This window comes from Enhydra lutris, unplaced genomic scaffold (assembly GCF_002288905.1).
Source record: "Enhydra lutris kenyoni isolate GAN:26980312 unplaced genomic scaffold, ASM228890v2 scaffoldscaffold35, whole genome shotgun sequence".
Classification (NCBI taxonomy): Eukaryota; Metazoa; Chordata; class Mammalia; order Carnivora; family Mustelidae; genus Enhydra; species Enhydra lutris.
This window is the reverse complement of record NW_019154119.1, coordinates 22,906,096-22,921,901: the sequence shown is the minus strand read 5'-3', so window position 1 is coordinate 22,921,901 and position 15,806 is coordinate 22,906,096. Positions and strand designations below refer to the sequence as shown.

At 50.4% G+C, this 15,806-nt stretch overlaps 1 protein-coding gene across 1 annotated transcript; it reads right to left on the bottom strand.

Annotated features, from left to right (window-relative positions):
* Positions 1–649: 649 nt before the first annotated feature.
* On the bottom strand, positions 650–8,071 carry LOC111154166 (ALK and LTK ligand 2). The gene is made up of 6 exons (XM_022513595.1): positions 8,051–8,071; positions 7,078–7,373; positions 5,625–5,678; positions 5,465–5,545; positions 2,712–2,777; positions 650–674 (listed from the first exon to the last, which is right to left on the bottom strand). Exons 2-5 carry the CDS (start codon positions 7,328–7,330, stop codon positions 2,713–2,715), a joined length of 453 nt encoding a protein of 150 aa, XP_022369303.1. The 5' UTR covers positions 7,331–7,373; positions 8,051–8,071; the 3' UTR covers positions 650–674; position 2,712.
* Between the last annotated feature and the right edge of the window lie 7,735 nt (positions 8,072–15,806).

The window sequence follows — 15,806 nt, the reverse complement described above, 5'->3', positions numbered from 1 at the left end:
AACACTTTGTTTATTACTTGTTTTATTTACAGTATTTACATATTGCACAGCATCTGGATACTATCTTACATTTATGATACAAAGGACAAATGAAATTAGCCTGGATATGTTCACAGACTTAAACTCCACGGTCTCCAAAACACAAGTTTTTTTGTGGGTTTTTTTTTTTTTCATGCAGTTCCAAATAATACTCTAGGAATTTAATTGTAAAAGTAACAAAAATATTAAATCATACCAAATGCTATATGAAAATATAGTTTCAGATTCTGTTTATGTTTCTAAAGAAATACTCTGAGATTCACCTACCGAGGAGGATGAAATAGCTTTGTCTGTCGGTTATGGCACTACGCATTGGATGTGGAGCCCTCACTTCTCCCCAGCAGCACGGACGGCAGGAGTTACCGTCAGGGACGCTGATCTACTGAGTACGCATCTGCCAACAGTGTCGACAACATATAAAACTCAAGTTAAAGGGACTATGGAAGAGTCTGTCTGCAAAAATAAATCTCTTGTTCACAGGGGACATGTTCGTGAAGGCAGCAGGTTCGGCTCCCTGTTGGTCTCCAAGGCACTTCTCATGGTCCGTGGGCTCCCGGTCCTCCGCAACTCTGCTCACTGCTGAAAATCACATTTGTTTCGTAGAACTCCACACTTTCTTATCAATTCTAGAAGACCTGTGCGTCAAATGACATATAATGTGTCTGAAAACACAAGCAATCACAGTCTGCATGTGTATTTCTCTCTGTTCCAAAGTGCCGTCTGCCTTACTGTGGAAATGACCAAGTTCTACCATTGGGACACGCCTGCTGTGCTGAAGGAATGAAAACCGTCACTGGGGCAACCGTACACTCACTACTTGGTTCCTCCTCAAGTCTGAGGAGCAGTCCGCAGTCCTGACATGTGTTGGCGGGTCCTCTGATTCGGGCCACAGCGATGGGCTGTCTGGCAGTCCTGAGAAACCACTCAGTGGCCCTTATGCCTCTGTCTGCATGAGCATTTGCAAAACTAAACACCAAGAATGAATCCTTTCTTCTACGCTCCATGCAGTATGCCCGAACCACTGGTATACTGTTCGTTAATATTAGAAACCATGGTAAGCTCCAGGGTCACTGGACTTAAGCTGCATTTTGTGGACTGAACTGGCTACTTGTTACTCAGAACTCCATTTCTAACTTACCTGAGCCTTTGAACTTAACTGAGCTGCAGGTCTAGGCAATGAAGTGGTGCGTGTGAGAGGTCCCGAGTGTGTCTGACTGGGGGAGAAGCTGGGAATCTAGTGTCTCTTTGGCTGGAGACAGTTAAGACAGGAATTGTTTCGGAAAGGACCACAGGGCATTGGTCTTCCCTCCTGTAAGCAAATGGACGTTCCTTTCCGAGGATATGCCTGGTTTGTCTCTGAAAATGGTGCTCTCTCTATGAAGGCAGGCTTAGGAAAAAGGACATTCCCATCTCCCCTAGCATGTCACCTTCAGACACTTAAGAGAATCCAGCCCTTGCTCTAGAAAGAGGTCTTCTGTATGCCTTGTAGGCAGTGAGAGAAACCGGACAGGACTCTGATGGGAGGTGAAGGTGGAGGTCAAGGTAGTGCACAGCACTTCTCAGCTCTGGCGTGAAAAGCCATACTTTTACCTCCCCCACGTGACAAGGCCGTGCAAGCTTCTGTGCACCTGCAGGGATCCAGTCTCACGGTCCTGCACTAACCACACGCTTCTGTCCTTATCGGTGGGACTTTGACGGGGAGAAGACGGTGCTGGCAACGGCACTGGCTGTGCCTGCGTGCCCAGACGGTGGCCATGGTTTGGCTCGGCCCCCTGGGCACTGTCCAGACCTTTATGGGCACAGGTTTTCCCGCAGCGAGCATCTGTGCAGAAAGAACACGACTCCCGCACCCACGCACACGAGGCGGACGGGGTAGCCACGGCCTGTGCACGGTATCACGTCCCCTCTGCTCACGTTTCCGGGCAGCCCGTAGGTCTCCCGGGAACGGCCACCGAGGACCAGAAGCGGGTCTTGTCTGTGGGGGTAAACGTGGCCTCTCACAGTGCCCCGCACACACCAGACACATCGTCAGTGTGAGATTGTGAAGTGACCGTTTCGTGCCTGAAGTCCACGCATTTGTGTCAGGAAGAGACACCGGCTGGCAGTGTGGCTGATTGTTGGTGCGCGTCGGCGCTCAAGAGGCCGAGGCTGAACATTTAGTTCCTAAACTCAGTATGCTTTTCTGTTTTACCGCTGGAGGCTGTGGGAAAGCAACTGATAGAAACAGCGAGAAGAGCTATTCTTGGCTGTTCCTTATGAGCTTCCGGCATAACGATAGATTCCAACTCACACATTTGCCAGATCTGTCTGTAAGGTTGCACGGGTGTGGTTAGTCATACACTCATTTATGAGTGTGAGTGAATGAGTGCCTAAAAGTGAACAGGCATGATTTCAGCTCTGTGTCCTCGTTTATGCATGAAGTCATGTGCTGAAATTAGTCCACGGACGGGGTGCGTTTCCAGCGAGCGCGCTCTGCCCGCCCAGCGCTCCCGGGGGTCGCTCGCAGCCACGCCTTTCACTGATGGCCCACATCTGAGTGTCAGGTCGACCTTACTCCAAGGAAGCCTACTTAAGCCAAAGAAGGAGTATTTCTGAACTGCCATGAATTTTTCATGTGCCAAACGGGATTTGGGCCCGTGGTGTGTGCACCCGTGAGGCTGCGGTCCGCTTACCTTAGCCCTCCATGCACACCGGACTGACAGCCAGCCGCGTGAGAAGCCGGGCACATCTTTTATAGTCTGTAAGGAACATAAATCGTGGACCTTGTCAGTGACATCAACAACTCCTGAAGTATTTTTAATATCAACTGCTAAAGCCATTGATTTCTTTAAATACTCTGAATTCCCCAGGAGTGAGCCGCGGACTATCATCTGAAATCATGGGCTCTAAGTCGTTGACTGAATCGTTGACGCTACTTGAGGGCATTTCGTGTCCCCTGGCAGGAGATCAGTGATGGGACTGGACGCTGGGCGGGGAGGGGCGGGTGCAGGGTCTCCTTGCGCCCGTTTTCCTGGCCCGGTGGCCCCTCGCGCTCATCCAGATGACTCTGGTTTTGCTCCCTAGACCGTCTCCTGCGCCCGTGGGACTTAACTTTCAGGGCTCCTGCAGGCTGGGTCCCCACTTGGGTTGATTATACACAAAACCCTCTGCATAAAAATGTAAAGAAAGTGGGTCAACCAGTAGCAGAGCGGAAAGACCCAGGTTGGACAGTGAAAGCAAACAATATGCTAATTTCTGAGTACGCATGGGTTTTCCTTGGTACCGCACCTAATTTCCTGTTAAACCACTCCACAGGTGCTACCTCAGAGAAAACAAGGGAGGTTTGGTGGTCACGGCCACAAAGGAATTTCCTCAGTTTGAATTCTGTGGAAACCTATAGCAGTTGATAAATTACTGACGTTTACTTCTCAAGAGTCTCAAAATCCTACTTAAAAATGGAAGAATTCATGCTCTTAACTGAAATTCTGAATGAATGAGTAAACTGATAACAATGAATTTGCACAGTATGTCAGACAAGCAGCTACTCCCAAAAATGCAGCTCCTAAATATTTAGACAACATAATGGTTTGTGCTCAAAGGGGAAAAACAGGCCTCACAGCTGGAGACGGGTCATCTGGGTTCCTGGGACGTTTTCCCTCTCCCTTGCTGCACCACATGTTTCCGAGTGTGGCTTTCCCAGACGGGGTGCGAGCGGAGGCCGTGCCGCCTGAGTTCAAGGTAAAGCACATCCAGAGACCATGAAGGGGACCACCACCCCCCGGCCCCGACCCAGCATATCTCCAGCTCTAACATAATCGGGGTCTTGTCTAGGTGCAGCCCGGGGAGACTCCAAAGTTCTGCTCTTCCCAAGAGCTGCTTTGGGACGATGCTTTGAGTCAGAAGGCTCTGGTTCCTTCCAGTCCTGACTCCCAGGATTCCAGTTTTCTCCCATACAGCCTAAAGCAACACGGAAGGGGTCCAGCTTCGGCTCTCTACCTCCCCATGGGAAAGTGTAAGTATCCCCTCCCCCAGTGCACACACCTGCGGGCTTCCATGCCTCTGAGGGGCCTGAGGGGAGCTGTGATGGACCCTGGTGGCCACCTCCCGCAACGGGTGAGCAGAGATCTGGGTGGCGTGTGGCTGAGTCACTCAGCAAAAGGAGGCAGTGAGTGTGGGTGCACACGGTGTCCTGGGGAAGGGTTTGCAGAGTCGAGTGTGGGTCTGTGTGTCAGGGCACAAGGAACTGAAGCATGTCCGTTTCCTCATCCATATATGAAAAGATTAGAAGTAATGACCCCGAGAGATCACTTTCAGATTTAGAATCTCTGATCCTATATTGTAAGATGGTATTTAAAAGTGTTAGACACATTTAAACAATAAAAGTGAGAAGGTTCTCTGGCCCCTGGAATAATGAATAAGTCTCAAGCAGAAGATGATTCCATGTCGGAAGAAGGAAGTGGGGGAAGGCCATGCCAGGCGCGCAGGGCACAGCCGGGAGGTGGACCGAGGCCGTGCTGGAGAACTAATCCGAGCTCCGTGGGACACACGTGCTGTTGGCCGTGGCTGAGCCCTGTGCAGCACTGAGGGCTTGAGGGCCGAGCACCCCAGCTCCCTGCGGAAGGCAGTGCTCCCAGTTTCCGGCCACCCTGGGCAGTGCGCCCAGACAAGGAGCGCACACGGCAACACCGATGGTTTGGGGCAACCTTCCTGCCTGAGCAGAAAACTTCCACTTCGTAGAAAGTGCCTTATTTTTTTACTTCTCATTTTTTGAAGGCAGGGCGGGAAAGTCTGGTCTGGACACTCAGGTAGTCTCTGAAAGCAGCTGGTGAGACATCTGGGGCATCTGCCCCACCTTCCTCCTGGGAGCCTCCGGGAGAAACCGGCTCGGGTCTCTAACCGGTGTCACTGTAGCCAGTAAGTCACTTGTCATTGCTGGTTGTGAGGAGCGCTAGCAGCCCTCTTTGGGGGAATAAAATACACTTTGTTACAGATCAACAGCCAGAAAGCTACAGCTGGGTGCTGGACGGAGAGCGGAGCCCTGCATCCCGGGGCTGGTGAAGAGCAGCCTGTCATCCGGGCGGGGTGGCCCCAGCTACTGCAGAGCCTTCCCCTGCGCGGGAGCTGGGGTAGCGGCTCATTCTTAACGTCTGCTTGTCATAGACACAAACGCGGACATCATGCCGGTTCATAAGCCCAACGAGAATGTGAATGGAAGAGTTGAGCCCATTCCAAGAGTTGATCAATTCCAGTGAATGTGAATAATTTCCCCTTTGGCACTAGCAGAACTCAGCCACCTTCCTCTACAGGCTGGTCCCCCTAACCCTAACCCCATAGTTAGGAGGGAACATATATTGGCAAAGAGCAGATTTAGAAGGAGGCGCGGGGGACGAGAGAGACACATGGACCCACGCTGGTCTTCCCAAGCAGTCAGGAAGCTGTCACTTACATGCAGGGATGGTGCAGTCTCTAGTGTTGTGGTAAAGTCTGTGAAAGTGTTTGCTGCACTTTGGACTGAAGTAAAGAGGACCTGGAACGTGGAAGAAGAAGCAGAGTGTGAGGCCTTGAGGATGCCAGGACCTGGGCACAGGCGAAGGAATGACACTTACCTGTAAGATGTTTGAGGAACTTGTCCTTCATCCTCAGATCTCGAGGAACAATTTCTGTTTGAGGGAAAGAGGCTAGTTACTGCATTGCTTGAAACAAGCATTTTTTCATGTGCTCTCAGTGCTGAAGACGGTTCTCAGAAACTTCATTAACCAGTCACACTGCACTGTGTAAAACAGATCGGAGCCCCTGATCGCTGTACATGACTTAATGTGAAGACTTGTAATCAGATCCCAATTTCTTCAGATAAAGTATTAGCTATTCACAAAGCTTCAATATTGTCTTGTCTCTGCCACTAGTATGAGGACAGTAACCATAAAGTTATATCAGGGTGAAGAGGTGTGCGTGTGTGTGTGTGTGTGTGGTTGATTGATAGCTTCTGATTTATAAATCGCTTTTAGGCGTTTTCATTTTGGACAGCTTGGTAATCAAATACCACAAGCTCTCAAAGTTCCCAATCCTTCAAACAAACAAAATTGTCGTTAGACTTATTTTCTAGGTATATACTTAGAAAAAGGATTAAATGCCTTCATAACCACCTGTTACAAAGGCTGGTGTAAATGCATGGAAAGAGACATTTAAGCTTGTAAGATTAACGTAGCTTGTAACGTAGCTTGTAACGTAGCTTGTAACGTGGCTTGTAAGATTAACGTAGACCTCCCAGAGAAAGACAGCGCTCAGTTTTTGCTTGGGAACTAGCAAGGCTCTCATTCTTTCTGCTTCTGGGCGTGGTTTTTCTTCTTCACAGTCACCTGTAAGCATTTCTCACGCACTCGTTCTGGGTGGTAACTTTAGCCGTGATTGCGTGTGGTGGCAGTTTGTTCTACCGCGAACACTGCTCATCTGAGGAGGGAACGTTTCCTACAACGGCTCCCGAATGTCAGTCTGTATGAAATTGACCTTATCACATTTGACCTAATTGTGTCAGGAAAGCATTAAAAGCTTGCATGCTTTCTCTGGAAATTCCCCACGGGGCACCCACTCTGGGAAGGCTCTGCCGTTGGCAGAGAGGGTGAGGGGAGGGGGTGGCTCCGAAACATTTCTGTCTGGGCTGAAAGTGCTTTGCTGAAAATATTTCCATTTCCTAAATACCAGATGACAGTTCTGTGCCAAAGCTCCCGACCTAGGTAACAACTCACGTGTCTTGCAAGTGGGGTAGGGATAGTTACACGCCAGGCATCAGCCTGTACCCAACTCCTATTTTTTTCCAAAAAAAAAAAAAAAAAAAAAAAAAAAAAAAAAACCCATTTTTTTTTAACAAACCAAACGGTTTTATCTTGTTAAAATACATCTGCTTTCTCGAAGTCGGTTCTGTTGCCAAGCAAATGCGAGTTCAGGGTCTGCTAAGACCTGACGGGTACGCAGACGCGCTGGGGGTTCCCTCTCCAGCGCACACGCCCCAGAAGCCTCGCCCGCAGGTCCCTCCGTCCGCGAGCCCGACGCCAGGACACTCACCCACTCGCTGCTCCTCGGGATAAACCGGGTAGTCCGGGACCTCCCTGCGGCCCAGAGCGTAGTCGTGCGGGCCCGGGAGTTGCAGCCTCTTGGACTCGCCCGAGTGGTACTTCTTGAGCTCCTGGAGGATCTCCACGATGAGCCGCAGCACGGTCTGTCCGTCGGCCGCCTCCCGGGGCTCGGCGACCCCGGGCCCCGCCGCCCCCAGCACCAGCAGCAGCCCCAGGAGGAGGGGGCGCCCGGGCCCGCGCATCGTGCGCTCGCTCGGCTGGAGGGAGCTCGTCTCGCTGGAGGGGCTGCGTGCGGGGGAGACCGGGGAGAAAGTCGGCGGGCGGTGGCGGGGCGCGCGGGAGGCCCCTCCCGCCGAGCCCGCGGCCCCTCGCCCCCGCGCGCAGACCAGGGGCCGGCGGCGGAGGCTGGGGCGCGGTGTCCCCGGGGCCCGCGCAGGCCCCGCCACGGCGCAGCCGAGAGCCGGGCCTCGGGCGCCACCGCCCCGCTCCGCGCCCTCCCCCGGCCCGGCCCGCCTCCGCGCCGGCCTCCCAACTTTCCGAGGGCCGCGCGCCCGCCCGCACTCCGCGGCGCACGCCACCGCCACAACTTTCTCAACCTCGCCAGCCCAGCGGCGCGGCCGCGTCCACTCCGCGGCGGGCCGGGCGCGCACCCTCCCGTCCGGGGCGGCCGGAGGACGCGGGGAGGGTCCTGCCCGGGCCCCTCTCTCCTCTCGACCCCCGGCGTTGCGCTCTCCAGGGAGTGGGGGCCGCGCGCCCCGCCCGAGCGGCCGCGCTCAAGTTTGCCTTTGTGTGGTGGTCGCCGCCTCCTCCCGGCCGGGTGTCCCGCAAAGCCCCCCCCCCCCGCGCGCCCCGGGACCCTCGCGCCAGCGGCGCGCAGTGCCAGGGGAGGGGACAGACCCCGGCCCACACCTGCCCGGCGCCGCCCGCGGGGCCACCTGCGCGACGGAGCGCGGCCAGGTTACCTGTCCCCGTGTTCCGGAGCCGCGGGCGTCCTTCGGCGTCTGTCCCGGCGTCTGTCCCCGCGTCCCGGAGCCGCCGCGCGCGCCGCTACTCCATGGCCCGCGGCGACCCAGCGTGCGGAGCGCACAGGACGCGCGGGGATGGAGACGCGGTGGCTCGGCCGCTCGGAGCGCTGGACGCGCGGCTGCCTGGGCTGCGCTCTGACCGCGGCCGCTTCTTATGCCCGCGCCCGCCGACGTCAGGCCGGTCCCCGAGGGCTCCGCGCGGGGCTTTAATTAGAAGCCGCTCAAGTGTTCGTACCCCTGTGCGGATCTTCGTCAGACACCCCCCCCATCTCCTCCCATCTCTCCCTACCCCCGACTGTCCCCCTCCCTCTCCCCTCCCTCCTCTCTCTCTACCCCGTGCTCTCTCCCTCTGCCCCATCCTCTCCCCTCCCCCATCTCCTCCTCCGTCATCTCCTCTTCTCCCTCTCCTCCCTCCCTACCCCAGCTCTACCCTCTTCCCCTCCCCCGCCCAGCGCCTCCCTCCCCTTGGTCTTCCCCTCCCCCTTCTCTCCCTCAGTCTGTTTCCCTCCGTTCCTGTCACTTGTGACAGGATGAGAAGAAACGCCTTTACCAGGAACTCAGATCTGTTTTTGTCTAAATGTAGATCTTGGGCTATTAAAAAAGGAGCTGCCTGATTGCCTCGACATTTAATAAGTCAATTAGCATCTATCCTTTTGGAGGAACCTTCCGGGGTGGCTGGGGGCCGCTGTCAAGACCCCGAGAGGTGTGCCCCGCCCCAGGGTCTGGAGCCAGAGGCCAGGTCCCCAAGGCCAGGCAGCCCCCAGGGCAGGGGGCTGGGTTCAGGGCACGACAGGAGCAGAGCCCTAGTGACCTGGGGATGCACACAGGTACCTGGCAGGGCACGTGGCAGCCCCCCCCAGACCCCCCCAACCCACACGTAAGGACTAGCCGAAGCCCCTCCCGCAGGGGACAGCGGCCCAAGGGCCAGGCTCTGGGGACCAGTCGCTCGCTCCCCTTCCTCAGAAATGCCCACTGCAGACCTTGGGGCACCTCCCTCCGGCCCTGTCTTTCCGAAAGTTTTGGTTCTTTGGATACAGGCAGGCACATTTGTGAGGCTTCCACAGCTTATCTGCTTTAATTTTTTTTTCTTGTAAAATGTATTATCAATCAGCTGCGCGCTTTCCCATTTTATTGGCGCTTTCTGGGCAAGAGCTGGACATCCTCCAAGTCAGAGATCTGAGTGGGAAAGGTGTTCTCAGAAGGACGCCAGAAGGGAGGGTGCGCGCAGGAACTAAAAGCCTCACCCTTAACTCGACCAGCACCCAGGGCCTGGTGCAGAGATGCGGCAGCCCGAGCTGCGGACCCCTGAGCCGGTGCTGGGGATCCCAGGGGCGTGGACCCCCAGCGAAGGAACTCTCTCAGTCTGTATCTCTTTGTGTCCCTGTCTGTCTCTGCTGTCTCTCTGTCTCTGCTCTCTGTCTCAGTCTCTGTCTCTCTGTCTCTGTTTCTCTCTGCCTCTGTCTCTGCTGTCTCTCTGTCTCTGCTCTATCTCTGTGTCTCTGTCTGTCTCTGTCTCCCCTCACTAGTTCTGTAGGTGTTTGTCAAAGTGAAGCTGGGGTAAACAGAGTAGAGACAGAAGATACTAAAATGTGATCATCCAAATCCCCCCACACCTTTGGGGGGATGTGTATACTCTGCTCTCCTTAAAAGGAAGTGGTTTTATTTCTCAGTGAGCCCTTCTTTTGGCAGGCAATATGACTAAAATGTGAATGTTTCTGCTAAGATATACTCAAAAACAAGGGGAGGGGGATTCTTATCAAACAGTTCTTGCGCAGATAAAGTAGGATTTTTTTTTCCTTTTTCCCTTTCCCCTGACAGAGGGGTGCCCGGCTGTTGCCCAAGCGCCGCCTAGTGACAAAGCTCCCATCTGTGGGGACCTGCGGTGGCCGGTGCAGGGAGCCTCCTTCCCACCCAGCAGAAGGGGCACATGAAGCTTCTGTTGTAGAACATTCTGGTGTAAAATGTCTTTGGGAAATATATATATATATACATACACATACATACATATGTGTGTGTGTGTGTGTATTGCTATAGTAAAAAAAGAAAAGAGTTTAGCCTAATCACGTATTAATTAAAGTTTACATAGAGTCTTTCCTTTTAAATACTATTTTACAAAATCAGGTGAAATCAATGAAGAGGATTAAGAGGCACAAAGTTCGTGTTCTAAAATAAATCAGCCTCGGGGACGGGGGTACAGCCGGTCATACTGTAATCGTGTGTGGACAGATGGTTGCTACACTCACGGCGAGCGTTTTCTAGTATATGTCGTGTAAAATTACTATGTTGTACACCTGAAACTAGTACTATATGTCAACTATGCTTCAATTAGAAATAACAAATTAATTTTAACAATTAATTTTTTTTTAAATTTAGGTTTTTCTAAAAAATACCAATTAGAACTACTCCCCCCCCTCAAATTCTACCAACCAAGGAAGAATAGTAATTAATATTGTCCTTTTTTGTTTTGTGGTTTTTAGAAAAAATTTTATAATTTATTTGATAGAGCGAGCATGAGCGGAGAGAGGTCAGCAGGAGAAGCAGACCCCCCGGCGAGCAGGGAGCGGATGTGGGACTGGATCCCGGGACTCCAGGATCATGACCTGAGCTGAAGGCAGATGCTTAACCAACTGAGCCACCCAGGCGTCCCGTCTTTGGTGGTTTTTAATGGGACAGACAAATGGATTTTTTTAATGACTCCATTCTATCACCCAATCGTGTATGCCAGTCCTGTAGCCCAACTCGTCAGATACTTAGGTGAGTAAACAACAAGGACAAAAATGATGCTTGTTTGGTGTTTAGTTTCACGAGATCCGTGGGATCTGGAAATTAGGGATCATACCATCATGTTTTAATTCATTCATTTTTGCAAAGCTCTGTACTGAAATGATTCCAGGAGACACTCAGTTTGTACAAACCATTTTTACAGACTTTCTCGATGAAATAAAACGTGTGCTGAATCGTCATCTTGGCCGACTGTTCAGCTTACAGTGTTGTCGGGAAGAGCCGCTTGGAGTTCTCCAGTCACCTGAAGCACTCTGACTGGCTAAATTAATGGTCTGTGCTGGCTCAGGCAAAGCAGAATACGCGTAAACGGGTTTACGTGAAAATACGAGTTATGTTTGACAAGCGGCTTGGGCTCTGCACTTCATTCTGTAACATGCGGAGGTGGGGCTGGACGGTGTCTGAAATCTACAGCTGAGCAGCTCTGTTACGGCAAAGTCAGAAAACAAAAAAGCAGTATTCCTGCAAAGACCTGAAGCTATTCACCAAAGTAGTCACTATGAGTTTCGTCATCTGGTTTCACGCAAGAAGAGGTGATACATTCATCTTAGATAATTTAATTCCCTTCTTCAGTCAGAACAGCCTTCTACTGTGAAGGGTTCAAAAGAGACAAGACGGCGACACGGCCCTAAGCTCTATTGACAAAAGTAGCTTCTGCTAGATTTGATTCAGTTTTGTTTCCTTTTTGAGAAAACTGTGTTAGATCATAGAAAGAAAATTAACAAGAGAGGGGAAAGTTGTGTTTAACCCACTTTTATTGTAAGATGTTGTAAGATGGGCAACTTATTTTTTTCCAATTTATTAATAGTATAAAGTTCCAGTGCTTCAATTACAATGACTTTTCACTCTTCCTGTAAAGGTATAAATTTCATTTGAGATGACTAACTACCTTCAAACACTGCCAATATATATATATATTAGCTACATGTTTTTCAATAAGTTATTATATTTGTCCAACCATTATGCTGATCATTTAACAATCTAACTAAGATGGTATTGGAGAGGAAAATATTACCTTTCATTAAGAACAATTTTATGTTGCTTAAAAGAAATGTTACTAAATACTTACCTTTCATCAGCTCTGTTATTGTTATCGATACATTGTGAGCACACTGGGAATGCGCTAGAAAGCGTGTGAAGCGTTTAGGAAGACAGCACACTGGGAATGCGCTAGAAAGCGTGTGAAGCGTTTAGGAAGACACAGTTTCTAACAGGACCCTGACGTCAGTGTGGTCAGTGTAGTCTCCGATAGTGATATCGTGCACGTGCTGTCCAGCGGCGCACTCCGGTGGACGAAATACCGCCTTCTACCCGGTCCTCTCTCTCCTGTGCAGACGAAGCACACTTCGGGGAGGGCATGGGGGTCCTCCACCTCCTTTTTCTTTCTCGATGCATGCTTTACACCCGCAAAGCCACACTGCAGTGCCAGTCCAGCAGGGACAGGAGCCAAAGGTCACCAAAGAAGGCTTGGAATGCTCTGTGACATGACTGGTTTACTCTCGCTCAGTTTTCTTACCCCATGGCCAAGAGGAAGAGGTTTGTTAATGGGGAGGCTTAAAGGGAGCACGGGCTTGACTTTGTTCCCTGTGCAGAAGAGCAGACTGAAATGAGAGGGGACGGACACACTTTGAAGAGACAGTGTTACTGGTGTCCACTTTCTTTCAGGAAAGCAGCACACAGAGCGAGCATGAACACGGCTGTGGGTCACCGGCATTTGGGTGGAGTCCTTATTCCCACGCACCAGCCTGTGAACTTGGGCAAGACAGTGTCTCTGAGACCAGTTTCTTTATGCCTAGAAGGGAAATGACTTAGTAGTATTACGTCAGGGGCTTCGTGAATAATAAATACAATAATGTATGTCCACCTTTTAGTTCAGTGCCTTAAAAAACTGATTGAACATTTCTAACTATTACTAAATTGTTCATAGTGTATAGTCTCAGTAAGTCTTTTTCTGTATTTCATAATTTCTTATAGTATTTCATAAAAAAGAGCATTACCTGTATTCTGTAGTTTCTGGGGCAGCATGATTTTTAACTCATTCAAAGCTACACAGAAAATCTGTAGTTAGGAAGGGGACTAAGATATTCTAAATTATTAAGTATCCACATACCCAGTAATCGGAGTCGTGAGATCTCAGGGCACTGAATGAGGGCTCACCCCAGTGAGTAAGAACTTACACCCATAAGTGACAGTTTAGACCAGTATGTGAGGGCTCATGGCGGTGAGGGAGGGCTCATGCTGGTGAACAAAGACTCACACCAGTGACTGAGGGTTCACACAAGTGTGAGGGCTCGGAGGAGTGTGTGAGAGTTCACGCCAGTGAGGGAAGGTTCATGACAGTGAGTGAGGACCCACACCCGTGAATGGGGGTTCATACCAGCGTGAGGGCTCACCCCAGTGAGGGCAGGCTGCGGCTAGCTGGAACGTGAGACAACACACCACCTGCTTCTGGGTGAAGGTGAGAGGTATGTGTGGTTGCCCAGGGATACGAGTTCATCCGCGTGATCGGTAGTTGGCTCACCTCACCCTTGCTTAAAATCATGGAAACACCTGACTATGGCAATAATGCTTCTCCTGATCCCTCTGCCGCTGTCATCGTGCAGCCCCATAGACAGAGAGGACTTGGGATGCTCAGCACGGACCGAAGCAGGCGGACCCCGGGCTCTGATAGAACTTGGAGTTCCAAAGGGCATCAAACGGAAACCTTCCATCCTCCCCGGAGGAGGGGAGAGCTCCTGCGGAGAGCCCTGTGCTCACAGCAACATTCGCTGCTCCTGTTTTTCATCCGTGGCGCGTGCGGGCTGGCAGGGGAGGCTGTCTGCCCTGAGACTCCGTGCTGCTGCCCCTCGGTGAGCGCAGGGGCGAGGGGATCAGGGCTGCCTGCGTGCGGAGCTGGAGCTGCAGGCCTTCAGGGGTGGAGAAGGGGGTGAGGCGGGGAGGGAATCCATGTGCAAGCCTGGCACATTTGGAACATCTGGGGGTCAAGAGGACCTGAAGAGCGAAGGAGGTGTCCTGAGTTCCTAGAGCTTATGCCACTGAGTGGTCTGGGAGTCTCTGCGCCTGCTGTGCTGGCGTTCAGGTGTTGGGAAGGAGCCCTTGATGCCTACCTTCCCCTCTGCTAACAAATGACCAGTCGGGCGGCAATTCCAATGCCTGTAACAGATCCTTTTCAGATGGTTTACAGACCTGAAGTCGTCTTAAGGCCAATATTTTGCACCCTCATCCCCGTGGACTCCCGGCTCCTCGTCGGGCTTGGCGGGCCTCCACTGGCTGTCCTGACCTCCGCTTACTCGCTTACTCGAGCTGCCGGGAAGCCGCTGCGTGATTATGTATCTAATATGATGTGTTACACTGTTGCTACCTCCCATGGAACCATTAGTTCATGTTTACAAAAGCACCCATTAAGAGATATCCGAGGAGGGATAAGAAGGACCTATTGTAACGATGTTTCAGGAAAAAATTAAACAATATCTTGTACAGCAGGATTTTGGCAGATGGCAAGGGGTGATTATTTTCTCCCCACAGAGTAGGAACATTTGAGTTTGAGAAGAGAGCCCATCTTTAAAAAGGGCACTTTATTTGTGTGTCGTTAAATTGCTATGACTTCACTAAGATCAAAATATATTTTAACTGCCTTGAACGTTTTATTTTTTCTTCCTCCCTTTCTTTTCTTTTTCTTTTCTTTCTTTCTTTCTTTTATTTTATTTTATTTTTTTTTTTCAGAGAAGGAGAGAGAAAGGAGGTAGAGAGGGAGAGAGAATCTTAAGCAGACTCCAAGCCAGGCACAGAGCCCAATGTGGGGTTCGATCCCACAGCCCTGAGATCAGGATCTGAGCTGAAATCAAGAGTCAGACCCCCAGTTAGCTGGGCCACCCAGGTGCCCCCTGCCTTGCACATTTCAATAATTGATATTATGTTGTATTTATATTATAAAATAAAATCCGAATGTATCTACAAGCAGGAAGTAAGTACGGCTTTCGTTATTCAGAACCCTTGACATCTGACATTCTTCAGGCGGGGCCCTTACTAAATGTCACCAAACGTTATCAATAGCCACAATGCTAATGAAAATATAACCAATCTAATGAAGGTCTGGATTGAAATAGTCATTTCTGGAATTGACCGGTGTCATTTTAAAAGCATTTCTAGTTGAAGTGTTAGCAATACAGGGTTTCAAGGGATCTGTTTTGCTGAAATTCACAGAGCTGCTGCTGATGCTGACGTGGTCAGTTCTTGCTTCCTATGACCGTGCTGCTACTCAAGTCCTGATGAGCACTTCTGACAAGGGGTTTGAGGCACACATCACAATAGGAAGAAATTCCATTTTTATTGTTAGCATGCAGAAATCACAGACTGATGGAATAGAGTGGATGTAAATTTAAATCAATCCAAAGCTTTCACTGGGCCCAGCTGTTTTCTAGTATAACTTGCATGTACAAGAAGTAAAAGAGCTCTTTACATTTTTGACTTTTATTTGAACCTTTACATTTAGCAGGTTTGTGAAAGAATAGTCCCATATGTAGGGGTTTGGTAATTATAAGTTCCTCCATCTTTAAAATACATTTAACTTTGAGAAACTGAGGTATACTCTAGCAATAGCTACTCCACAAAACGCAAAAACATTTAGATGAAAAATGAAAAATGGAATCAATCATTCAGATGCTTCCAAATGTTTGGCATCTGTAGAAACTCTGCCCGAATGACTGGCTCAATTTTTTATGAAGTATTTTTGCAGAGCTGACCCTGAGAATATGCTTGTAATTACTAATGTATATCCCTGAGAATATGGGTGAAATTTAAGTCGGATTGAATCTTAAATACACTAAGGATGTTTGTTATTTAAAGAATCTGTGGTTAATTTATTTTTAAAGAAAATAAGCACTTCATAAAGAAAATTCATTTTTTTCCTTCT